This window comes from Salarias fasciatus, chromosome 22, assembly GCF_902148845.1.
Source record: "Salarias fasciatus chromosome 22, fSalaFa1.1, whole genome shotgun sequence".
In the NCBI taxonomy this organism is placed as follows: Eukaryota; Metazoa; Chordata; class Actinopteri; order Blenniiformes; family Blenniidae; genus Salarias; species Salarias fasciatus.
Window position 1 is genome coordinate 19,895,584 of NC_043765.1, and position 26,423 is coordinate 19,922,006.

At 42.6% G+C, this 26,423-nt stretch overlaps 1 protein-coding gene across 1 annotated transcript in view; it reads left to right on the forward strand.

Annotated features, from left to right (window-relative positions):
* The window catches only part of gabbr2 (gamma-aminobutyric acid (GABA) B receptor, 2), a 181,377-nt gene extending 165,703 nt beyond the window's left edge, over nucleotides 1–15,674 (forward strand). Inside the window, exons 14-19 of the mRNA XM_030120610.1 lie at nucleotides 3,653–3,763; nucleotides 5,682–5,906; nucleotides 6,026–6,208; nucleotides 7,373–7,502; nucleotides 11,740–11,857; nucleotides 14,451–15,674. Coding sequence (XP_029976470.1) covers nucleotides 3,653–3,763; nucleotides 5,682–5,906; nucleotides 6,026–6,208; nucleotides 7,373–7,502; nucleotides 11,740–11,857; nucleotides 14,451–14,616 — 933 coding nt within the window. The 3' untranslated portion in view covers nucleotides 14,617–15,674. The remainder of the gene's footprint in view (nucleotides 1–3,652; nucleotides 3,764–5,681; nucleotides 5,907–6,025; nucleotides 6,209–7,372; nucleotides 7,503–11,739; nucleotides 11,858–14,450) is intronic.
* The last annotated feature ends 10,749 nt before the right edge of the window (nucleotides 15,675–26,423 follow it).

The following is a 26,423-nucleotide window of genomic DNA, read 5'->3' on the forward strand; positions in this document are numbered from 1 at the left end:
TATTGGACATTTTTTAAGCTGGACAGTTCGGATGTATTCATACATTTTCCTTGACTTCTTCTTTCCATAATTCTTCCTGATGTCCCCAAATGCCATTTACACCTCCTAACTGTCTTCTTCAGAGAATTTACTCTTTCTGTTGAAGGAAATAAGATCCTCACGAGGCATTTCTCAATCCATTGCTCCCCTACATTATTCCGCTCATTTTTGCCTGTCATCAATCCATCCGCACCTTTCTGCTCTCTCTATGCCATCCTTCATTTCTGACTCCCTCTTCCCTCCATCACTCCTTTCACGGCCTCGTCGAGATCCATCTCCCCGGAGACGATCCTCCAGCGCGATGCCCCACCGTAGCCCTCCCAGAGTGATCCCGTTAGAGGGCTAATGCTGTGAAAAATGACGGCGAACCGACACTTTTACCGCCATCACCCGCCACTTTTGGGCCGCCTGCCGCCTACAGCCCTGTTGCCTGGCAACTCCCCAGACAGCTTTTTCTCCAAAAGGCAGGAGCTCCTGTCTGCTCCGCCGCGATAGAGAGCCAAGCCTAATAAGCATTATATCTCATTTTGTCTTATCATTTAGTTGTTAGTGACACAAGTTTGCTCGGAGCTGCAAACTATGCAAAGAGCAGCGATGCAGAATGTCTCTCATTTTGAATGAATAAAATGACTCGCGAAAAAGAAGTGTGACTTCCCGGAGCATTGTTGTCGGAATAAAAGGCTGCTCAAGCAAAAACATAAATATACATAAATGACAAAGATGCAGATGGTGCAGTAAGGGGGGGAGGGGGGAAACTGACCTCATTGCAGAAACACGCTGTGAACATATGAATATCACGTGCGCCTGTCGCCTGTAACGCCAGCTGACGGATGGGTTCTGCTTTGTTCGTTCTTCAGATCTTCACACCGAGTGAAGGATTAAAAGAAATAATCGGGAAAACGAGTTGAGAAACATAAATGCAACTCACATCAGTGAGTCAGAGGAAAGTTTGATGGCCGAGGAACTGACTGTTCTCACAGGTAGCCAATCTCAACCTAATTCAACACCTGGGAAAGTTATTGCAATCGTACAATAGCCTGTTCATGTTCTCATGAGCCTGTCAAGTAAAGAAGGACATTTTGAAAAAGTTTAGTTTTGTCCGCTCAGAAAATCTTTGGGATCTTTCACCATGTCTTGAATTCTTCCCCAACGTTGAATATTGAGCATTGTTGTCTTGATTCACATGTTAATGTGAAGATTATTTGTCCTTCAGGCACGTATGTACTTTATTTCAATGTTCCTGAAGATGTCACGAGGCCATTACAGGACGTTTCTGAGTTGATTTTTCACTGCTAGCATTGCTTCTTTAAAGACATGAGACATGACACAAGAAGATTCAGCGAAATACTGCAGGACCGAAAAAGTTTTGTGGCCTAAAGCTGAACCGGTTTTCAACAAGCGTATTATTAAACAACATAGACATTTTCAGACGTTGCACATTGTGCAATACAGTCACTGAGATATGAAATGTTTGGAGAAACTCCTCCCAGTTCATGATCTGGAACACACTGCTGATTGTTCCTGATTTTATATCCACAACCCTTTAGTAGAAGTTATATGTTTAAACTCTGCATCGTGACAAAGCCTCAGTGGAGCTTCAGCCTCCATGTTGCACTGTAATTTGTGGATTTTGCTGCTGTGAACAGCTTGTAAAGTGATTATTTTGATATTTACAGAAAATATAGAGCTGAATCACTTCCCTTAACCAGCAATGGATCCTACAATCTGCCTCTGCCCAGATTTTCAGCCAAGCAGGATTTCTCAGGCATCGATGGTGGACAGATTTTCCTGCGCTCGCTCGCCACATGTAGGACGGAAATAGGTTGGTTGTTTGTTCCACGTGGAATTTACCTGTAGGTGTTCGATGGAAATGTCATAGTTGAGTCTCGGGATGTCTTTCCTGTGCTGTGTCCACGAACAGTGCGTCACGTCCTGACCCATTTTCCAGTGTTTCCACCTCTTTTATGGCTTTTAAGGCAGAAACCCCGCTCCGTTCAGTCCTTCACCCAAACCCAACAGGAATGCAAAACTCACATCCAGCCCAGAAAATTTGCCAGTATGAGTGACGTGAACCATGTCGTTGCTACAGGAACTCTCTGAAGGGGCTACAAGAGGGCTTTGACAGAGTGTGTGAACCACCTGCCACCGCAGCCGCCGTCACTGTTTAATGCATTTCTTTTTTGAGACATCACAGGTTTTGAGGATGGTGGAGGAGTTGGCTTCACGTCTGAGATGTGGGAGATTCTGCTCTGCAGTTTGGTGGGGTGTCTTTTTTGCAAAGTGCATGTGTAATCCTGTGCAGACTTGAATGCTGAAACACAGCAAATGAATGATGGGTAAAAAAAAAACAAAAGTTGTGCTTCCAAAGCAAAGATCGGGAGACTGTACCGTAACAGAACATGTGAAGGACACAAAAATGTTATATCGGTTTAGTTTCATTCATCTCTTTTGGATGAATCAGTGCAGCTCTTGAGCAACAAATTTGCATTTTAAGTGTTGGTCTTATGGAGGCTGACTAATGTAAATCCCTCAAGGTCATAAGGGAAACTCTGAATAACTGGAGAATTCATTATTACAAGCCGAACACTCAATCTGCACGATGTTTAAAGGTATCATGTGGCACCAGGGAGGATGTCGATATGCTGGTGCGTAATCTTCACTGCTTCTGATCCGTCACCACGTCACACAACAGTCACTGAAGCATGAACGAAGTTGCGAAAATAGTTACAATATATTCTCTCTTTTTATCTTATCTTAATCTTTCATTCTGTTTTCATAGAAGTTTTGACTCTAAAAGCAGGTTTGGCTGAGCCAGGGCTATACTTTCGGTGCCTGTATACACACACACACACTCACACATGCACACATACACACACACAGACACACTCGCCTAAAGAGCAACGTGGCATTATGCCCGGCCTCGCCCCGGGAGTCTCGCAGTTGATATATATGCTGTGGCCTCAGATGAATCCATGCGAGTCCAGCTCCAGCTCTGATTAAAGGCCCTTTAAAGCGCCTCGCAGCAGAGAGAGTGGGCAGGAGAACAAGAGGGGTGACGTGTTTCTGCGTAATAATGAGCACCGCAGGTGCTAATTGGCACCACAAGTCACCTGTGTCATGAACTGTCACGGAAATGGAAATAAAGCTTAAAATTAAAAAAAAAAAAAGAAAAAATCATTAGACGGTAGGAGGTTGGAAAGATTGTGTGACAGAGATTGTTTGAGAATGAAAGGAGGAAATGTAAATCAGATTAATGAATAGGCGTCATTAGTCGTACCCATTAGCATCCTAAGCACAGATTAAATTAACTTTGGTTGACTTCGGAGAGGTTCAGCGGTCTTGATGGGAAACGGTATTATTACACACCTGGATGTCTGATCGCTAATATCCCTTCAGCAGTCAGTCTTTGTTCTTGAATCCGAACCACCTGCAGGCAGAGACATGTTATGAAAAGTGTTAACAGGGACAAGTGGGAGTTTCCGCTGGTGGGAGATCACTTCCGGGGGTTTTTATGTTGATTTAACCACACATACAGGAAGTTACACCCTGATATCTGCGACCCCTCTCTGAGCGCTGTGTCTAATTCCTTTACTTCCTGTCTATTTGTCAACAGGCAGACCCCCAGGGACGAGACATCGCCATCCGTCCCTTCTTGGAGCACTGTGAGAACACACACATGACCATTTGGCTGGGCATCGTCTATGCTTACAAAGGACTACTGATGGTGAGAAAACAGACAACAAGGATTCACCACTTAAATGCACACATTCACTCTGTTTGACAAAGTTTTGTGCTGATTAGACCAGAAGTGTCTTCATTTATGATCATTGTATGAGGATGAGGACTTTAAATATAATGTGATGAATGCAGATAGTTTGCAGGATAGGATAAAATATTAGTTTAGCCAGTCCAGATTGATTTAATTAAAGCAAAATTAAAAGGCTCCAGTCGTAGATAAGTAGATGATCCAGAGCTGGTGCTTATCTCAGCTGACTGTGGGTGACGGTGCTCCGTCACAGAGGAAATCACACACGCTCACATTCACACCTACGATCAGTCTGGAGTCCCCGGTTCACCCCAGAGGCATGGTTCTTTTAGGGCCATGCCACGGAAGTGGAATACCTGGAGTAAACCCTCAGTGAAATCAGGCAAAATGTGAAAACAGGCGCTCAGACAGGAGCTGTTTATCACACGTGTCAGTCCTCACTCACCGCAAGCCGATCTGCCGGTGGAAAAGGTAAACAGCGGGATAATCCAGCAGGTGGAGATGCTAAACAAACGCACATGATGTCCATGTCCCGGCCTGACCCGCCTCAAACTCGCTGAGCCAGTATCATCAGAGACTTTCAGCAGTGAACGTTTGAAGCGTTTCCCTTCAGCTCTGATCGTCTTTAGAAAAGAAACCAAATTGACAAGTTTTGATATTTTGCAGCATCTCAAGTTGCCTCAAGCTTTTGGAAGATAAAACTGGATCACAGATTAGAGTTTGAGGTTTATTGGCTGAAGAATCAAACTGGGTTGAGATGAAAATGTCACGTTAGCTCTGTTGTGATATGATTTATAATTACTGGGAGATGTAGTCAGCTTTAATGACAGTCATCCTCTTTGTAAATGTGCCATTTATTTCCATTTTGACCCAATTTCCATGGTTTGAGGTATGAAAGTGTGAGACTCAGAGGATTTCCTGAAAGTTCACTTTGTTGAAGTTGTAGACTTTTCAGTTTAGTCTTATAAGGGATCACCATAATGCCACTACATTTATCATTAAAATGATTCATTTTATGAAATTAGTAATGTTGATACAATTACTAAAACTGAAACTTCAGGCACACAGTGAATATTCATTAATTTGTATGTAGCAGGAGCAGCCATAACGGACACAAACACCTTTACATTTAAAGCGAGGTGATGGAGAAGGAGCGAGAATAAGCATCTGAAATGTAACGACAGGATGCAGAGCACGCCGAGTTAGAACAGCACTACCAAAAAAAAAAAAAAAAGTCAAAAACAGACAGATGGAAGCAGTGAGAAGATGGAGCGGGAACAAGTCAAAGAGCTTTGATGTAAAATAATGAGACAGGAACAAAGAAGTGTTGCGGTAGATAAAGTTTGAATGAGATGATTGACAGGAGCCCTCATCTTTATGAGGCACAGCGAGGGACAGCGCTGCAAAAAATAGCTGCCAGGCTTGAGTCACTGCTGCCTTTTTTTTTTTTTTTGCACACATGGATATGCACACGCACGTTTCTCCGGTACCTGACGTCCGCGTCCGCATGCTCACACACCTGAGGGGCTGGAAGCCTTGATGACTGCTCTGTTAATTCTCCCGCTTGTCATTCGACTGACTCTCATCCGGGCTCTGAATAAGCAGGCAGGCCGCCTCGCACGGCCCGCAGTGAATTATTCAGCAGGCTCAAACAAACACAAAAACAAAAGAAGTCACCCTCACTTAAGATTTCACAGGCATGATTTTTCTCCTTTTTTTATTATTGTGTTTAGTTCTGTTTGCTTATTAATTGCTTCTTATATCTAGGTGAAGGTAAACATCCTAACAATTAGCGGAAGAAACAAAAAAGGCAGGAAAATTGTTAAAAAAAATTATTCACTTTTTCTTTCTTTTTCTTTTTTTTCTTCCCTGACAGTTGTTCGGGTGTTTCCTGGCTTGGGAGACCAGGAACGTGAGCATCCCTGCTCTAAATGACAGCAAATACATCGGGATGAGCGTGTACAATGTCGGCATCATGTGCATCATCGGCGCCGCGGTGTCCTTCCTCACCAGGGACCAGCCCAACGTCCAGTTCTGTATTGTAGCGCTGGTGATCATCTTCTGTAGCACCATCACTCTCTGTCTGGTCTTCGTTCCCAAGGTCAGTTCTTGCATGAAAGCAGAGACGTGGTTTCAAAAATTCTCCAATTCCTGCAAGCTACAACATCATTTTGTCACAGTTCCCATCTGTAACTCAAACCTAAAACACCGTTCTTCCAGTTAATCACCATGAGAACAAACCCAGACGCCGCCACCCAGAACCGAAGGTTAAAGTTCACTCAGAACCAGAAGAAGGAGGACTCCAAGACCTCCACGTCCGTCACTAGCGTCAACCAGGCCAACACCTCTCGGCTGGACGGACTTCAAACCGACAACCACCGTCTGCGGATGAGGATAACAGAGGTCTGACTTTTATTCTGCATCATCTTATGAGACGGAAAAGCAGCGCAGCAGGTCCTGAAAGCAGAAGATACCTGAGATATCTCTGTTTAACCTGTTAAGCGGTATTACTGCGTCTTTGATTAGTCCTATAAAATAACTTTTAAAAAGCGCCTCGAGCCACCTTAATAGATCATATAATGACTGACTGAGTCTCCACAACACACTGGAGTTCCTCTGTGTGACACATTTAGTAAACATGTTGACATTGAGTGTCATCTAAATAAATCCCCTGGCAGTCACCTCAGCTTTCCGTCAGATGTCTGGAAGATGAATCGCTGCTGTTGTCCTTGCTTCCGTTTATGATGGCAGTCAATGAGAACCTCAGATCCTCGTTTTCAACAACATTTAATCCGCTCTGAGAAGCAGTATTTCTCATTTATTTCTGACTTTTGAAAGGCGGAGAAGCATTCATAGCAGTTTCTTTGAAACTGATTAAATCTGAACTTAAACACTTTGCACAGTAGTTATGAATCTCTTCTGCGTTCGGCATATCCCAGAATAGACCTTTTAATAGCCACTGAGTCAAATTCAGACGAATTATAAAATCAGTCAGTGTATAAAATTAAATAGTGAAATTTATAAATTGTCAACTCTGATCGCTCCTCTCAGACAGGCGGAGGCGTGTCTGCAAAAGACTAAAATCAAAACCCAAAGTAAAAGCACAGTGTCCCAAATGTCAACAAATTACTGGCTGACAATGGATTATCAAGCAAAGTTAACAACTATAATTATAACATATGCCCGCAAGCAGCTATAATTAAAACTCACAGTAACTTTGGGTGATTGGTGGGAACGCACCGCTGACGGTTGCCATGACAGTAAAAGGACCTTTCAGCCAATTTCAGAAGCAACAGGAGATTCTAGAATCCCCGTTCCTCTGATCACAGGTAGTAACAACCTGGTTCAAAGTGATCACTGCAAAGGCAGGTGTGGGTAGGAACCCTCACCTCTGTGTCAGATTGTTAGTTCCGAATTGATACCTTCCGAGATGCTTCAAGAGCTAAAGCTCTTTGCACTATATTACCAAGTCATGTTCAAGCAACATCTGTTTATTTCATGTTCTTTACTTTGTGTTATTGTAATTTACCCATACTGACACAAAATTCTGTTTTCCTGTGTAAAAAGTTGGACAAGGAGCTGGAAGAAGTGACCATGCAGTTGCAAGACACCCCAGAGAAAACGCCCTACATCAAACAAAACCATTACCCGGACGCCAACAACATCCTGAGCATACGCAACTTCACAGATGGCAAAGGTGAGAAACTTCACATAATCTTTAGCAGAGCTCTGTGACATTAGTGTGTGTTTTCCTAAATACGGACGCGATGGATGATCTCAGCCTCATTGAGACATCTCAAGCATTAAAATACTCTTTGTAAGCAACATGCATTATATATCCAAAGTGCGCTGAAAAACTTGAGTTTTTGACACACTGGACAAAAGTTGTGTCTTTAGTCTGTGACCTATCAGATGTCTGCTGAGTTTGAAGTAACAAACACATAACTAACTTGCAGGAAGTGTGGGTAAAAACTCCTGAGAGATAATTGCGTCCCCTGAGTGTTGCTCTGCAGCCTTGCTGTGTTGCTGCTGCTGGCTGGAAACTCGGCTGCAGCTGTCTAGACCTCAAGATGCATGTTCTTAATTAGTATAATGAATGTGTATGAAAACACCTGAGCTGAACCGGCTTGAATGATTTAACCCAGCTCTCATGTAACGCGTCAGTATGACATGATTCAGCTGATTTGGTTTGGTCCCAACGCCACAGTTTCCTGACCATCGCAAAATCCGTGGAAATGAAAGTCCTATAATTCTAACTTATCTGTGCTTGATTTTATACTTGAATGTTTGGGGGTGGGGTTTTCCGTGTGATCCCGATCAAAGTACTTGACAGACAGCAGAGAAACGAGCGGCTGGAGGAAGATTTTAGAACAAGGTACGTGAAAAAACAAAAGGGTAATTATAAAGTTCTCTAAAGTAAATGTCGACGTCGTATCACTCACTTCCAATTGAGAAGAGCCCGTGTGTATTTACGCTGCCAGCTTCTGCCCCATATAGACTTTTAAACTGATGCAGCTGTATCTCCGACGTGATGAAGTCTGCAGCCTCAAATTGAATCAGCGCCTCGTTCCAGCCCAGCAGCATCGCTTTGCATTAGGCGCCGCTTTTAACAGACGCAGAGTGACGCTGATACACGGCAGCCCGATCCGGCGCGTCTGACGCACACGCCACAACAAAGCTGCTCTCATGGGTGTCTAACCGATCGGTTATGAGTTTTGGGGAGGTGAAACAGCGCAGCAGCTGTGCCTGTTGTGTAGGAATGATCAGTGAAAGTTCAAATTTACACAACAAAGTGAATGCACTTGGTAATTACATTTTCCTCATCAATCTATGTCTAATGCTTCTTTTTCTGTATCGCTTACATCTTTCACACACATACACTCTCTCCAGTTTCAGTTTAAATCTAGTTTGGCTATAAAACCTGATTAAATGATTTGTTGATATTATGCGACGGCACTAGTATGCAGACGGATCTAAATATGTTTGCAGTCTTGTGTTTGGGTGATGTTGTATTTTTTAGAGAATACAGGGACTGAGAAGTCATTGCCAGGATTATTTTAATTAGTAGATAATTAATAGATGAGCTGCCATCTGTGAGATATTTGACAGCCCTTTTTATATTCATCATCAAGGAATCCCAACCAGAATGCTGCATCAATTTTTAGTTATTTGAACATTCTCATGCTCCTGGATTATTTTCAGCCATGTGGTAGGGTTTGTAATGATGACGGTAAAACATGCAGATAATTGATATCACTGTGAGCCTGCCTAAGCACAACACCTTTCCTTGAAATCATTAATTTCTGTGATTGAAGTAAGCACATTCTCATATTTTCCATTTGTTGACAGTAATCTCTCTGAAGTGCTGGCAGCAGCCAGCAGCTGGCATCACCCTCTTCTCACTGAAGTATAATTCATATTGTGTGGGCTCATTGAAACAAACCTATTTTAGATTGATTGCTTGCCAGACCACCTGTTGCCATCTTGTCATATATAGCAGGTGACAAATATACAAAGTTTGCTGTGTATATATTCATATTCATTTAGATTGTTGTAGAAAATCACTGAGATCTGCAATCAGAATGGGTCCAAACTAATGTAACATACGAGGAAATTTGTCATTTAAGGTTTACTAAAAAAAAAATCAGAGTTCATTCTAATGTTTGTTGTAATAAAAAGGAGCGACGGATAAAGACGGCTCCGTAAGCGGCAGCACATTCAGCGCTGCTCACACACACACACACACACACACACATCGGTTTGACGCACATAATGGCAGTAAAATCACAGGTCATTAAGTCTTCTTTAGAGATTACCAGCGTATAAAGTTTCCCCTGCCTCAGCCCGCTTACGCCGCGCTTAGCAGTCATCGTCGTCGTCACACTGGCTCCAAACTGGAGTCATTCGTATTTATAAGCGTGCCGGTCTATATGTATATGGGGCAGCGAATGAGAGGCTGTTATGAGAGAAGAGCGCTGTGTCAACAACGATTACACTCACTCACAGAGAGTGAGAAGCGACTCCCCCCTCTCTCCGCTTCCGCTGTCTTCATGAATATGTACAGACACATGGTGATGCTGCAGAGCACCCGCAGATGACAGCTAAGGTGTGGTTTTCTGACAGATTGGCAGCTATGACCAGCTTTTAGCATGAAGTTAAAAATGTTGATGGTTATAGAGTGATAACACTCATTTTGTAGCATATATCTCCAGGATATAAGTGTTGGTTGCAATCATATTTATCTGGAAATATTAAGATTTTGCATTTGTAATATGAACAAATCTTGCTTTTTTTCATTCATGCCCTTCTATTTTGAACGTTGCGTGAACTTCATGGCCTTGTCCTTAAGCTACAGTTTTATTAAAATTCCTTTTTTCATCAACTTATAGAGCTTTTAGAAAAGGTACACAAGTAACATCGCCTCATCATTTACTGGGAAATTTGTTGATGTTGAAACAAAGTAGAGGTGGACTTTCAAAGAAAGTCTCGGACTGGCCGTGCCTGTGTAGTGACATCTGGAAAAAAAAAAAGCACTTTTCTTAGCACGAACGCATGCTCTCTATGTGAATTCATAACGGCGCGTATAAATATCTATGCCAGTGCTTTTAACACAGTGCTGAGACTTACAGGGTTAGGCTTTTTTCATAATGCAAACAGGACTGCTCTACTCTAAAATAGTTCAGCAAACTCAGGTGTCTTATCAGGGCACGAAGCGCTGGGATCGGTGAAGGAGGTCAGAGAGTTCTGGGAAATCTGGGACAACTGGGGAGAAGACTGTGTACGCAGAGCAGGAGCTTCCCACGACTCTCCCAGAAGTTGTTTGGGAAATTTGATTGTTTTGCTCTCTGTGACCATGCAACGTTGGAAAAAAGCTTGTAGAATTCATTGTTCTTGTGTTGTAAATGTCATTGATGATCTAAGTGCATTTTGAAATCAGTGTCTGTTTTGAAACAATGAAAGCAGTGAGCAGATGTCAGTTGATGAGGGTGGTTGACATATTGTTCAGTCATCATCATCGTCATCATCATCATCATCTTGAAAGCTTGCCCTTTAGTGTTGTCATATATAGGATAACTAAGAACTTTTTTTTGGCCCCATCACACGAGAGCCTCCAGCATTTACTGCAACAGTTCACCAAGTGTGAAGTGGTCGGTTGGGGCGCGGATCAGTAACACCAAGTCTGAATCCGTGATCGTGATACAGGTAACAATGATATAAAAAGCTCAGAGGTTCACAAGTGATGAGAGGTGTAATTTTGATGTTGGCCGTGGACTAATAATGCATTAGCTCAGTAACGCAAAGACCTCCGTTTAGGAGCCGATCTTCATGTTGGCCTCTACATGTCCTCTGATCGCGTCCAGCTGCTGATCGATCGGGAATATCAAACTATATTTCAGTCCCGAGTTTAACCCAGGACAAATTCTATCTGTCATTTGGCCTGGAAGCATATTTTGTTCTCTGTCCACAATAATGAAAAGGAGTTGACGGTTAGAGAGTTATTTCTGGGCTTCTTTCATCTCAATATTCCCACTGTTACACCACGAAAACTAAGCAGAGAAGGAGACGGATGGGTGTTTTTAATGACAGGTTGTGGCCATTTTCACCATTTGTCCTCAGATAAATCTGCTGCTCAACCCCGGGTTTCCCTGAAACTCCAGTAATTTGTTTAGTTTGATTCAAAGCCGTGGTATGTAGTGTTCATGTGTGAAAACCGTGGTGCAAATCCGGTTGCTGAAGACTTAAAAAGAAATCTGTTTGGGTCATGTAATGTTTTGTGTATGTTGTACCTTGAACATGAACACAGGCAGTTACATCCCAGAACATGCTTCTCTATAGTGCCGCTCCTCTGGAACCTCCAGGCACATTCAACTTCTCACACCTCCAACCGACCACCTATCATATAGCTGAAGATGTCTACATGTGTTTCCATGCAGATGGAGAGAAGTCGATACTGAAGAATCACCTGGAGCAGAAACCACAGGCGCACTGGGGCTCCATGGATCCTTCCAGAATAAACAGAGGTCCCCTGGAGGATATCAACTCGCCTGAACAGTGAGCTCTCCCTCTTCCCATAGTGCCTCTGCCCCCATGTCCCACACCCCCTCCCCTCCCCTCCGTCTTTGTCAGCTTTCTCATCGGACGACACGTCGCATGTAGCGCAACCACCAGCAGCTCTTTGGACTGTTGCTCTGGCAACAAAGTGCTGCGAAAGCATGAACCAACCGTGTACTTTTCTCTCCCACGCCCATACATATAACCACAAATAGTGCGCTTATTATTGTTTCAATATGCTGAGCATGCCGACGCTCACCTCCAGACAAACACATTTGCGGTGATGTGGACATGCAGACATGCAGCTGATTGATTTGTTGTTAGGACTTGTACGGGGAGGACGGCTCCCGGACACTCAAAACACTCATGCGACAAATGCAGTTCCAGAGTCAGTTATTATTCATGGGGCGGGCAAAGCTGAGGGATGTCGACTTCATCAATGAGGAGGGGGACACTTCATGCATCATTGAGAACTCTGCCTCCTACACTCGTTTGAACCAGAACCGGGAGAAGAATGAAGTAGGTAGAGGGAGAGATGGATGGATGAACAGGAGGAGGTGAGACTCCATACAAAGGGGGTGCGATACTGAGGAGAGGGCAAGTTTGGAGTGAAGATTGATTACGAGAGAAAGATGTTAAGATAGAAAAGACAGACTGAGATAAGACGGAGGAGAGAAAGGGGGAGGTAGAGACTCGCAGAAGCTTATGTAACCAGTGATTTACAGCTCGCATTGGAAGCAGCTCTGAAAATAGACAGGGAGGAGAACAGAAGTAAAGGAACACTCGGAGCTATTCCCATGCCACATGAATGTTTGATCACATGCAGGGAAGGGAGATGAAGAGGCAGCAAGCAGAAGAGAAGGAAGAGACAAATATACAGAAGTTGGATGGGAGTCGCGAATTGAGAAAGGCAGAGCAGGACAAACACATTGACATGATGCATGCAAAGTCATCTGCCAGGTGCGTGCAGTCGTTAAGGGTCGCATGCGTGAAATATTTTTATCTGCCTCGCAAAATGCGGAAAGGCACCAGAAATTCCTTCATGTGCAAACAAGCCTGTGTTTTCATCACAAGTAGAACAGGTCAGAATAACCGACGAGGCCCGAGGACCATTAATTTTTCAAAGTTCACATAATAAAACATTTTTCTAGGTCTATCGCTGAACAAAGCTTGAATTTCATTGCCCCATCTTAATTTTTTTACATAACTGCCATTTGGTTATGTAATTTTCTTGCAAACGGCTGGCAGTGGCACTGGCTCTGGCAAGGTAGGGTGCGAACTGTCACACCAGGCGGAAGCATGAAATGTTCCTTTTGTCAGATGAGCCCAGAAGCTGGGAGGAACGGCGAATTCGGAGCTTAGGAGGGGAAAGTAAAGTTGGATGGGAAATAAAGAATATACAGGAAAATAATAAGAGAAATTGCTGTGGGATTCTGTGAGCTACAGTTCCATTATACGGGTCCTATATATTTGTGTTTTCCAAACAGTTTACTCTACGAGCTCACCCATCGCTGTAGCTGTTGATTAGACTTGTTGTGCAATTTATACTTAATTAACAACAGACATAATCAATCCTCTTTGTTGACAACAACAAACAGCTCATTCAGCTATATACTTAAAGTATGCAATTGCATTCAAGTGTTCATGATGATCAGATCTTCTCTGTGGGTCTCTGTGGGATGCTAACCCCTTGAGTTTGGATTGTATTGCTATCTGTACGTCACTTCCACAAAAAAAGGTTATTCTGTTGCCAAACAGACGCTGAGTTTGGTTTTATCTCGTCAAGCTAAGAACAATGGACATGTTTCTAGAGCTATTTCAGATAAGCAACAAAGCTTATATGATCAGATTTGTCCCAGATCACTTCAGGAAGTGGTTTGAGTGGAACCGTTTTGGTGCCTGTTTATTCTGTATGGGCAGGGGATGATGGGATAACTGAAGCTACTCAACAAAATTGACATATTTGATGATGTGAAATCAACTCAGCTTATAAATGTTATGCAGAAACACAAAACACATGAAAGGAAAGCAAAGGTTTGCTTCTCAAAGATTTTATACAACATGCACAAAATAAAATCAATGTAAGCAGTTTGCTTGTATGAAATCTGGCATGGAAGCCAAGGAACATCTAATGTTCCATATTTACACAGGCATTAATTACATGTTGCATTCAACCGCTCCACATTGTTTCATCTCAGAGAAAAGATCTGCCCCACCGTCAGATGTTCTACATTTCTTGCCTCCGCGGACATCGTGTACCTTATTGCAACATATCACATCTGCTGCAGCAGACTACTTACAGAGAGTTAGCAAGACTGAGAGACAGTGGGGGAAATTTATGTATTAGTTACATCTGAAAACCAGATTCTCTCTGATATTTGCATTGGATTGTCAGGAACCATTGGTAGGGATGCACAAAGAAATGAATACTTTACAAGAAGCAAGTAAGAAGTCGAGATGCAGACGGTGCTGAGAGGGCAGCGTTGCAGCATTCAAACAAACCTAATGACTATTTTATTGAATCAATCAGACAAAAGACAAAATAATATCATGATACTGTAACTCAAACTTTCTCTTTCTTTCTGATTTGCAGCATACAACGTCGACTGTCGTTGCAGCTTCCCATCCTGCACCACGCCTACCTACCTTCCATAGGAGGGGTTGATGCCAGCTGTACCAGTCCTAATGGCAGCCCTGGTTCCAGCCCAAGGCACAGACACATGCCCCCTTCCTACCGGGTAATGGTCTCTGGCCTGTGAGCTTCAGTCACTCCCCCACCTGGCTCTTTGCAGTGGAGACATATGTGGTTCTTTTTTTCTACAACAAGAGACTGATATCATCAGCGTATGTGCGTATCTCGTCTCGGATCGAGGAGGACAGGGGGAGAAGAGAGGGAGGGGGGGGGCAGACAATGTACCACTCTTCACACCTCTTCACCCTGGTCTTTCTTGAGAACTGATATCCTCAGTCAGGAAAGGGTGGGAGGAGACAGAGTGGGTACTGGATAACCCTTAAAAACTCCCGTGATTAATATCCCCTCGTCCATCTGCCCCACTCTTGCCTAGGCATATACACATATGCACAGTCAACCACAGATATATACAAATACACACATGCACAAATACAGTGACATCCCAATAGCAGAGCACTGGTGGACCGGCTCTAATCTGACGTGTAGCCTTATCTGCTTCAGAGGGGATTGTTTGTTTCTGTTCCTTATCTGTTACATGTATGTGCTTGCGGCTACATGTGAGCTTGTCATCTAACTTGAGTATTTCACTGCTTCAGTGACTCGAAACAAGTTTGGAGACGTGGAATTTGCAAAGGCCCAACAAAGCAGACCATCTGATTTACTGCCTGTCCCCCGTTCCAACCTTGTGCAGACATGTAAATATCATCATTTCTGACGTTGTACAATGTACTGTAAGCTTTGTATATGCTGTGAACGGACAATGAAATGGGTTCAAGCGCGAAGCTCGTAACAGATGAGGGCATAGGCATGAAAATTTCCATTGAAAGCTCGTGAAACATGGCTATCCTTCAAATTAGACATGTGTGTGAGAGGGATACAGATTTGCTTGTGTTACTGCTGATGAATTAGCCTGTGAGCAACACAGCTCAAAGTCTGTGAGTCACAGAAAATGAAAAATGCACCAGGGCCCATGACTTTACACTGACTAAGATGCACATGGCTTCCTTCTCCACTTTGCTCAATTTGTACCACTGCTTTTCATCCGAAATTCCTACATTGCAAAGGCCTTCATCCTTTACAACCTGCTTAATATGTCCTCAGAAAGCATGTTATACAAAATATTGACACTCCAAAGTTACATATGTTAGAAAACAGAGCTAAAAGACGCCACAAAAGTGTTCCACAGTTGTCTTTTGTGCGCGTGGTATGCCAGGAAATGCACACGTAGAGCTGTTTGCCTAACATGCAGGAGAGCACCTTATAAGTTCAGGTGCTTTTCAGACACACCATTAGCGATGGGCCTGGTCATATTGATCCCCACAGAGTGGTCTGCATAGACTGTTAAGATGTCCATCTGAGCTAGTCCTCAAAGCTAACCAGCATCGTTAGGCCGATGGGGGTGTCGGTGGCAACAGGACTCTGGAATAATAAGCAGACAACTCAAAAGACGATGGTGGAAAGGATGTAGGTCGACCGGTTCCACGGCAAGCTCGGATCGAATGGTCAACCTGAATTTCCACACGTGGTCGTAAAGGGAGCGTCACGGACGAAGCCTGAACCAACCGTAGCTTTCAGGTCCACGACGCCGCCGCCGCCACTGCTGGTCACGGCGATACAGCACAGACACAGGGCTTTCTCTCACAGAGTATATCGAGCGTCATGAGAAATCACTTTCACCTTTTAGCAACAGTGAACATACCTCAGTTGCTATGGAAATGTAATTCTGCGCCGTTGAACTTGGGCCCGAGGAAGGCTGCAGTGAGCACAACGGTCATCGGCAGTGTCGTCATTTTTTTGTAAAACTTTCCTCACGCAGGAGAAAAAGCAAACAGGGACTCCGGAGAAAAAGAAAAAAAAAAAAAAAGAAGTACTTTTTTATCGAGTGTGAGAAGGTTTGTTCTCAGCATATTGTTTCACCATTGGTGTCTTGGTTTTTAGTTTTTAAGGCGTTTGTTGAGCGCTGTGCCTGTTGTCTTATATTGTAGCCTGCAGGACCCGTGGTACATACATAGGGTGAAAACTGCACTGACCCGGAAAACCACAACATTGGCCACATGTGTAAATTGTACAACCTGTCATAGATTTATTTAATATCCATGCCTCAGTGAATGGATCCATTGGGTGGGTGGGGGGGGGGGGGGGTGTGTACTGAGGGAAAAGCGCCATTTCAGCTGGCGTGGATTTCTCCTGCAAACCGGTGTCTGATCATGAACACTGTCAATCGGCCTTCAGCTCAAAAGGCCGGCGGAGGTTACAGAGGCAGAGAGGGAGACGAGCCAGGAGATCCAACTTCTATTGGACATATCAAGGGTGACTCCCAGGGATAGCTCCTCCCCCTCCAGCCTCTCCCCAGCGGAGGAGCAGGGAAACGCCGAGCACAGACCTCCGGGGAGTCACAGCTTCTCCTGTACCTTTGCCAACCACTGAATCGCGGTGAGCGAAGGACATTGGCAAGAGGGTTGGTTCTTCCTTCAGGAGGAGAAGACGAAGAGAAAAAAAAAAACAACCGCACATTTTCTATATTACATTATATGTGATTGTGTACAATTTGCTGATACCCTGATGATGGTGTCCATGTATGGAATATTTGGTATTTGGCTTTCTCAAGACGGCATGAAATAAAATGTATAATTCACAGAGTTACCTCTGTTTTTGCGACTGTCGTGACAAATCCACTCTGTAGTTCCATCCTCTCACCTGCAATTTGGTTTTACATGTGTTCCCTTAACAAACCATGGATATAAGTTTGCTTTAACTTTTGATCTGTTCACATATGTCAATGCCAAGATTCTCAGTGGACAAAAAAAAAACTCAATATCATCATATCGACTATGCTACTGGTTTAGCAGCTGTTCAATGAGGGCAATAAAGTGAAGGTAGTAGCAAACGATCAATCTTGACAAACCACTCCTGGCATTTACCAAATTACCAAATTACCTTTTCTAGTCCATCAAAAAATACCAAATGCAAATCATCAGGTATTGTTCTTTTTTCTTTTTTATGGTGCCCTGATTTTTTTTTTTCTTTTGGCTTTCGTGATTTAAATTTTTTTTTTCCAACACGAATGAAAAATTGTTCAAATGCAAATTGTGGTAGGTCAAGGGCTCATAATTTCCTGTAATAAATATCGTCATGCTGATGGTTTGTATTTGCCACAGGTCTTTTTAACCTTTTTAGTTTCACGACCAGAGTACACGATTATATCTTTGTACGTGTCATCATAAAGGTGTCTGGAGGTTGTTGAAGCATACATGTCCAAAAATATAACAATATGAGAAATATCTTAAGTGGAAACACACACGCAGGTCCATACTGTCACTGTTCTGTCAGTTTGATGTGTGGTATCACTTGGCATTAAGTTCAACTTAAGAGTTTAAAATGGTGAACAAATCCTATGTTTAATGCAACATGTTCAAGAGGGGCAATAACTTGTTTTCTTATTACAGAGAGAATAGAGAACTATATATATGTATATGTAAAGATCTTTACGTACATCCTCATTTTTACATAGGAAATATTTCACAAATATGCCACAAGGATACTTGGAAGTCATTTTTTTTTTTTTTTTATTTACAGTATCTGTAACTATGTTATGTACAGATGAGGTCTAGATATGAAAAAGTTGTATAATATAAGTATCACACTTGGAACACCTGAACATTTTTGGAGCCATTAGTTGTTATGGGGAGCGGGATGGGTTTGAAAAAAAAAAAAACATTCTTTTTTTTGTTGTCTGAATGTTATGGACAGCCTTTACTTTTCACATCATCGTTAAATAAAGTGAGACTGAAAATAACGCAGTGTTTGTTTTATCTTCATATAAGTTCACTGGGTTTAAAGGCAGATCATGTGCCAGACAGTGATCGTGGAAGGTGTACATCTGATCTCCTGTGTGCAGTTTAATTCAGCTAATCCATTCAGCGAGATGTTCTTGTTTAAGACACTGAACCCAAGTTGGTCCCTCCAGCGGAGGTCAAGAACCTGTTGCTGCTGTGTGAAAGCTGCTCAGGCTCCAGTCCCCACAATAAAACAGTATAAAAGACGGATGGATGAGTCACTGTGGGCAGCGACTGAAACAACAGCTTTATCAATGAACCCTAATGTTGACCGATGGAGCTGCAGTCAGCATTCACAGTCTGTTTCTGCCTTGTTAAAAGTTAAAAGTTTATTGAAAGACCACAAAAGCCAAAAGCCCTGATATGTCAGATGATAATAATAGACAGTACTGTATATATTGGGGTTAACAGCCGTTGACCTTATGAACAGATCTTTTTTTGTGCTGAACTGACTCCTGGCAGCTTTGATCGACAACAGAAATAACTCCCATTGCATTAGGCCATGTGTGTTTACCTGTTCTTCTCACTGAAGCGCAGTCCAGTCCAGATGCATTGTCCTGCTGCTTTGCTTCTTGGCAGAACTTATCTCCCCTCGTTGAGCTCTGTGGATGCTGCTTGTGTTCTTCCTGAGAAGATGTCAAATTCATTCGATCTTTTATTCATTTCATACGGAAAAACAAAAACAAATGAATGACTCACAACAGGCTGCAGATTTTTAACGTGACAATTCTATCATTGCCGGAAAATGAATTTTACAAGAATCCCAGTATAATATTACCAAGTGAACCATTACAATCATACAATTTCTACTACATCTGACATTTAACTTTATAACTTAAAGCTGGAAAACATGACATCAGTTAACAGTTTTCTCCTCAAGTCCCAGAAAGCTGTTTCATAGCATAATCCAACAAAATGTCAAAACAAATTTTGAATGCAAGATTTAACAATCTTTTACAGGTTTCATTTATTTGTATGACTTCTCCTGTTTAATTCAGCACTGAGATGTGTTTCACGAGACCATAAAGCCTTGACGTCTCTGCTGAAAGGCGAAAAGACTAAAAATGGAGCGCGAGGTGCAGCTGTGAGACTCACCGGCCAGTCAGCGTTCACTCGTCTAATTGGCGCGCCGAAAGGTGCGCACGGAAGGCGAGCTGCCTGCTGCACTTCCACAGAGCAGGGGAGCGAGGGAAAGATAAATTTGTAATGAAAAGTCTTGTATGTGGAGGTGGATGAATAATTAAAGTGTTTGACAGAAACCGGTGGCACACAGGATGGAAGGAGACAAATGTGTTCCTGACAGCGTGCTGAGTGTTTGCATTCACGTTTGTGTGTGTGTGTGTGTGTGTGTGTGTGTGTGTGTGTGTGTGTGTGTGTGTGTGTGTGTATGTGTGTGTGTGTGTGGACACATACGTGCTGCTGTCAGGGTCCTCCTTCATCCTTACTTTCAAATATTTAACATGTGGATTCTAGACTGTGTTCCTGACAGAAGAGCAGTGGAGCAGCTTGTCGGGGCTGTGATCAGGAAGTAAAAGACACTCATCAGGATTCTATACTTCAAATTCTTACCAGTGAAAGGTGTGTATAGTGGTGTGGTACTCTCGAAAAAAAATCCTCAGTTTGAGTCAGGTTTTTCACGTCACCTTAATCTGCGACTATGAACTGCTCTCAGATGTGAGTGTGTGTGTGTGTGTGTGTGTGTGTGTGTGTGTGTGTGTGTGTGTGTGTGTGTGTGTGTGTGTGTCTTGTGTTCATCCTGTGAGTGACCACCTGTCATACACACATCCTCAAGCTCAGTCAGTCTGGATCAGCTCCAGCACTCTGTGACCTTAAGACGAACCAAGCAGTAAAAACAGATTGATGAATGTCACACAAACGCATAAGCAGAATATGTAGAATACACGTTGTTTTACTTTTAATTTATTGTTCTTATTTGGACAAACTTCCAAAATCCAGTTGACAAAAATGCTAATGATATACACTTAGTGTTGACTGCTTTCTACTTTCCATGTGAATACACAAATCAAATAGTGTTAGGTCACTTTTACCTGCTGTAGTTTACTAGTTCATGAAGCCTAAGTCCGACGCTCCTATTCCCTCCTTAAGTCCACACATGAAAAACCGAAAAAACTCCACACGATCCTCGTTTCCTTTTAAAACGTTTAGTTAACTTTAAAGTCACGTTACAAAAATATAATGTCCACAAAAAGAAGCAAATAACAAAGGTAATATCCAAAGATACAAATAAAAATCAACAAAGAGAAAATGAGAGAAAGAGAGAGAGGTCAAAAAACTGTGTGGCTCCACTCCACTCGCCTGTCTGCCTGTCAGATCCAAGACTGCCACACTCAAAAACGAAACTTAAGTTTTTTCACAAACAATTAAATATGCAAATTATAAGAAAACCTCCACAATTTCTAACTAACTTTATCCATATGGCATTTTAACCCTAACTTATTTATAAACATATTTTCAAATATAATTACCACATCATGAACTGTAAATAATCACATGTAAATATTTCAACCATGTAAATAGTCCTTAATCATCACAAGCAAAAATAAACATTCAAACATGAAATCACAATTTCCACGTTAAATAAACCAAAATTGTATTTAAGCTCCTACACCTGCTTTATTCTACTATGCATTACGACTGAGGCTTGGAGTCGGCAAAAATATATACATCAACGTGAAGTTTGTGCATTAATCACAAAACCAAGTTGCCCTTAGTTCTGTTTGGGTAAATATTAAAATGAAAAACTGAAAACAACTTTATACTGCATCTAAATATTGATCAGTTGTTGTCCACAGTACTGTCACATCAGGCTTATGAACATAACAGTGTCACATGACAGTTTAGTTCAATATGTCTGTTGTTAAGGTGCAAAACAGGAATGTGTGCCTGGCAGCTTCCTTTTGTAGGCCCTGCCTAACTCCTGCAGGTGTTGTCCATTACTGAAACGCTGCTCTTGCAACTGAGCCACACATCTACTGCCGCATGTATGAGTGTGGATGAGCTGATAATAAACAAACATAACAAAGACCATGTTTAAATGATTTTTTTTTATGAACAAGCTGAAATGTTAGAAAAATAAAAAATGTTTTAAATGTGAGAGGATTAAAGGAGGAATAAACAGTTTAACTTCTGGATTAGACACAAACAAACATGCAAACTCCACAAAGAAAAGCCAATAAGTTTAGATTCAATCTTGCCATGTATGTTTTCCATCATGAATTACTCCCTGAATGAACAGGAAGTAATGCATTTCCGGAAATGTCACATTATTCCGTTAGGTTCCAGATAATCCATGTGACATTATAAGGCAGCTGATAACCTTGTGTTGACTGTAATTGTTCATACACCTCAACTGGAGGTTGAGTGAACTAAAGCTTTTAAATCCCACATGATGCCTTTGCAGCTGCTTACCGATTCAAAGATATCCTCAGATCTTGCAGGAAGAAGGGCTCCGGCGAGCGTGTGTAAACGCCGCATGACCTTCTCTCTCATCTCAGCGGGATCATGCTGAGCAAATGGAAGGCTGGTTGATTAAGTTGACCTGGGAGTCAGACACAGGGAAACGTCTGCGTATCCTCCTTCACGTGTGGCCAGATCCGGCTCTGTGAGGCGCCCCAGGTGAGAATTCAGATGCTGCTCCACTCCAGTTGTTGGATGCTGCTCCAACAATTGCATTTTTATCAGCCATCAACTCGTCATACAATTTACATGTTTATCAAATTACAAATCAGTACAAAAGAAATCTGAAATACAGCATAAGTACCCTCACAACAAAATGTGAATCCTTTTAATTAGTGAAAAAAATGACAATAATAGTGATAAATTCTCAATACAACAATCAATATCAAGCAGTTTAAAAAACCACAATAACTCAACTTAACAATAACAATTAATAAGCTACATTTACACTAATAAGTGTGTACAAAACTAATCAGCATAATCATATACAGAGCGATCTAAAATGACTTACACAACTATTTTTAATTTTACATTAATGTTGATGGCCTTATATTTGGACAAACTGAACCTCAATATCTTAAAAGTTCACCTGAAGAGAGAAGAGATCGTATAGCTGTTATATAAATATCATGATTACCAGAAAAAAATTAACACGAGTAATAATATATATTTTTGCTTGTACAACATACAATGTTTTTGTTTTGTTTTTTTTTCATATTTATATTAGGTCAAATGCAACTTTATTGCCAGTACAGAGAAATGTTGATGAGCAGATGCAAACTGCAGTTTGGCATTGCATTGCATTGCAATGCTACATGATGGAGTATAATAATAATGATATAATTATAATGTGTGAGGGGAATGCATAACTTTAGATTTGGATCAATGTGAATTCTTCCAGTTCAAGAGTTAATTGTAATAGTTTCTTTTGTTATATTGATTTTTGTTTGTGCTGCCCCCTGGAGGCCGCACCACCCTGAGCATTTGCCTATATTGCCAAATGAGCCAGTCGTGTCGACTCTGGTCCTACATCCAGTCTATTTAGATCAGGCAGATCTCTGAGGATTCACATACTGTATGCACATCCAGATATTTTTTTTTTTTTTTTGGAAAAGTTGTCACTTATTGTATTGTGAAAAGGAAATAAAATGTAGCTTAGTTTTCCACTTTGATTATTGATGATGCTATAGTAGTGTTTTGCCAATAAGAAGATGTGTCCAGCCTAATATTTTTCAGTTGGAAAAGAGAAAAGAACTAACAAAATCTGAATTAAGAATTGAAAATACAGTAGTTAAACAATTAATAAGTTCATTTGAACTTTTTTGGGTTGGATCTTGCAAGTTGGACTATCGGAAATCTATTTCATAAAAGCATTTGATCTCTCTGATTGATGTTCAGAGCCAAAAACAGAGCAGATTTTGCCTGCTCCCTGAAGCCGGTCCTTTGGTGTAAAAAACATCACGATTATTCCTGATCAAGCTCTTCAATCAACACCTGCCTTTGCACACCTAACATTATCTTTTTATAGAAAGCCTGACACCGTGCGCTGTGACGTCGAAACACACACACATACACACACACACACACACGGGAGGAGCACAAACGCCGCCATCGACACAAGAATAGCTTACACTGAGGCATGACTCATTCACAAAGCAGCAAGTGAAAGGTGAGTACATATACAAGCCCCAAATCCTTCTCCTCTGTCACACTCCATCTTCCAGAGGCTAAAGTCCCACAACAGCTACCGGGGTATGGAGGAGCCAGGCAGCGTTCCCCCGCTCAGTCTTTCTTCATCGCCGTTCCCCCCAAGGTCTCGGCAACCTTTGTTAGTGGTTTACTTTATGTGCCACTGGTTACCATTTTCCCCATTAATCTGCAGTGTTCAAGGATTTCTAGATGCGACTTGTAATCCCTCCTCAGCACCACATTACGGCAATCCGGCCTCATCAAGATGAGTGGTCAAGGGCGCGGCGGAGAGGACGTCTGGGGAAGGAGCATATGCCTCGTGTATTAGTATGCCGGTCAGAGCAAAGCGCCGGGAGAGCTCCCCGCACAAATATGTTGATGAAAACCCCAACCAGGATGATCACTCATGTTTAAATTGATACATCACTGATAATGATCCAATAATTACATTATGTAATATATGATGTGCAAGATCCCTTGATGTATTGCTATATTGTCCCCAAACCTCATTTCATTGTTTGAAAAACAGCCATTCCCAAGAGGAGCACGTGTGGCCGAGGTTGACTGATGGCTCCACACACACCGCGATACGTGATTAGAGAGAGAGTTATGGGCGGCAGTTACAATCTCCCGCAGATAAATTTATGGCTGACATATAATGACGGCACACCCGGTTGAGTCCACAGTAAATCCAAGACATGGATTTCTTCTGTCCTTGGGCGTTTGGTTAGGATCCCTGCTCCGTCTCAAAAAGCAGATATCGCCCGTATTGAAATCCGCAGCGCTCAATAACTCAACAGCCCGGCGCTGTTTTACACTAAATCTGCTGTGATGCTTAAGGAACTCCCTTTAAAGTAGTCTAGATCGATGTTTGTGTCATAAATATGGATCGTAAAAGTTTGTGTAAATGAAAAAAATGCCACTCGTAGCAACAAGTTCATCCATTTAAAGGCCGTTTATGAGAGACCGTCGTTGTTCTGATCCTCTGAGCTTTGCAGCTGTTGGATAACTCTTCACACCGCTAGCTGTACTTCACTCCCAGTTCAACAGCAAGTGAATATTTTGCCCTGTAAGCTGATGTGTTAAAGGTTTGAGCGTGAAGTTTTGATTTAGGAGTTTGAGAAATCTGACAACTGGATTAAAAACATGCATGCAATGTTAAGTATCAGAGGTTGGCTTTTTTGGCCCGAACAGCAAGAGGAATACAGTATTTGCACAAACACTGTGCATCAAATTCTATATTTCTGCATCGATGCTCCTTATATGTTAAATATGTTCTCATGCAGCACACTAACACGGTGTGCCTATAATCATCAACAGATTGACAGTAAAGTGTTAAATGATCAGGAGGGCTGCCGCTAATGTGTGACCTCAGGATACTAATAAAGGATAAACTCTCATTTATTCAGCAGCTCACACTGACTTTTTCACAAGTCAGCGAGGTGAAGAGGTGAAGAGGTCAAATGTCGATACCGTCATTGAGAGTTCATCAGCAGTTGCATCTATCGGATCATAGAAAGTGCAATGTTTGAGTAAGCGCACGAATTTGTGGGCATACTTGGAGGACTTTCTCTGCAGAGTTTGCATGTTTGCCCTTTTCCCGGCTGCTCTTGTTTCCTCACTTGGCCCAAAAAGGTTAATTGGTGACTCTAAAAGATGTGAATGTGAGTGGATGCCTGTCTGTGTCTGCACTGTGCGACCTTTCCAGGGCGTATCCTCCTCTCACCCGATGTCAGCCGAGGTCGGCTCCAGCCCTCAGTCAGACCAAATGGTACAGAAGATGGATGGAGGAATATGTGTAGCTTAACAATGAAGTGAACAGAAGATATAGATCTAGAATGACAATTCAATGTGGCTCTGTGTTAAAAGGTAACAAAATGCTGAAAAATAAAGAGAGCATTTAAACAACACAATGTAGCTCTAAGCCAGTCACGTTTCTCTGAAACCAGCTGGTCCTGATTGTGGATCAGTTTCACCTGCTGTAGCACAAAGGGGACAGACAACAGGTGGGAATGAGAGACAATCAGCAAAACTCCAGTAAAGAAGTGACTCTGCAGGTGGTGACCACAGATCATTTCTCTGTTCTCATCCTTTCTGACTGATGTTTTGGTCACTTTTGCATTTTGTCGGTGCTCCGAGGCGTATTTACAACCCGCAGACGTTGCTCAGTATTGCAGCTCACCCAGGATGGGTCGTTAACGTGAGCAGTGGCGGGAAGGTTTGCTGTGTACGTCAGCACACAGTGCAGATCATGGAGATACCAGGAGACCGGCCAGAGCGCCAGGAGACATGAAGGGTTCTGTAGGAGGGCAACAACCCAGCAGCAGGACAGCGAAGGAGGAAGAGGAGGAGCACTGCAGAACGACCTCCAGCAGGCCACCGACATGCATGTTTCTGCTCAGTCTTTCATAAACAAACTCCATGAAGGTCTGACATCCACAAGTGGGGCTTGTGTAGCCCAATGCCATGCTGGGAATTTTGCCAGAGAACACCAAGACTGGCAGATTCGCCTCTGGTGCCCTGTGCTCCTCACGGATGAGAGCAGGTTCACACTGAGCACGTGTGGCAGTCTGGAGACGGCACGAACGTTCTGCTGCCCTCCATTCGCTGACCAGAGGTACCTGGATGAGGTCTACAGACCCACAGAGACTAGATGCTGGTGCAGTGACAGTGGGCTCGTGAAGCGTGTCAGCAGTTCCTGCATGATGAAGGCACTGATGCTGTGGACCGGCCCGCCCGTTCCCCACACCTCAGTCCAATCCAGCACATCTGGGAATCAGGTCTTGTTCCATCCGCCAACGCCGCGCTGCAGCAGACTGTCCAGGAGGTGACTGATGTTTTAATATAGGTCTGGGAGGAAAACCCCCAGGAG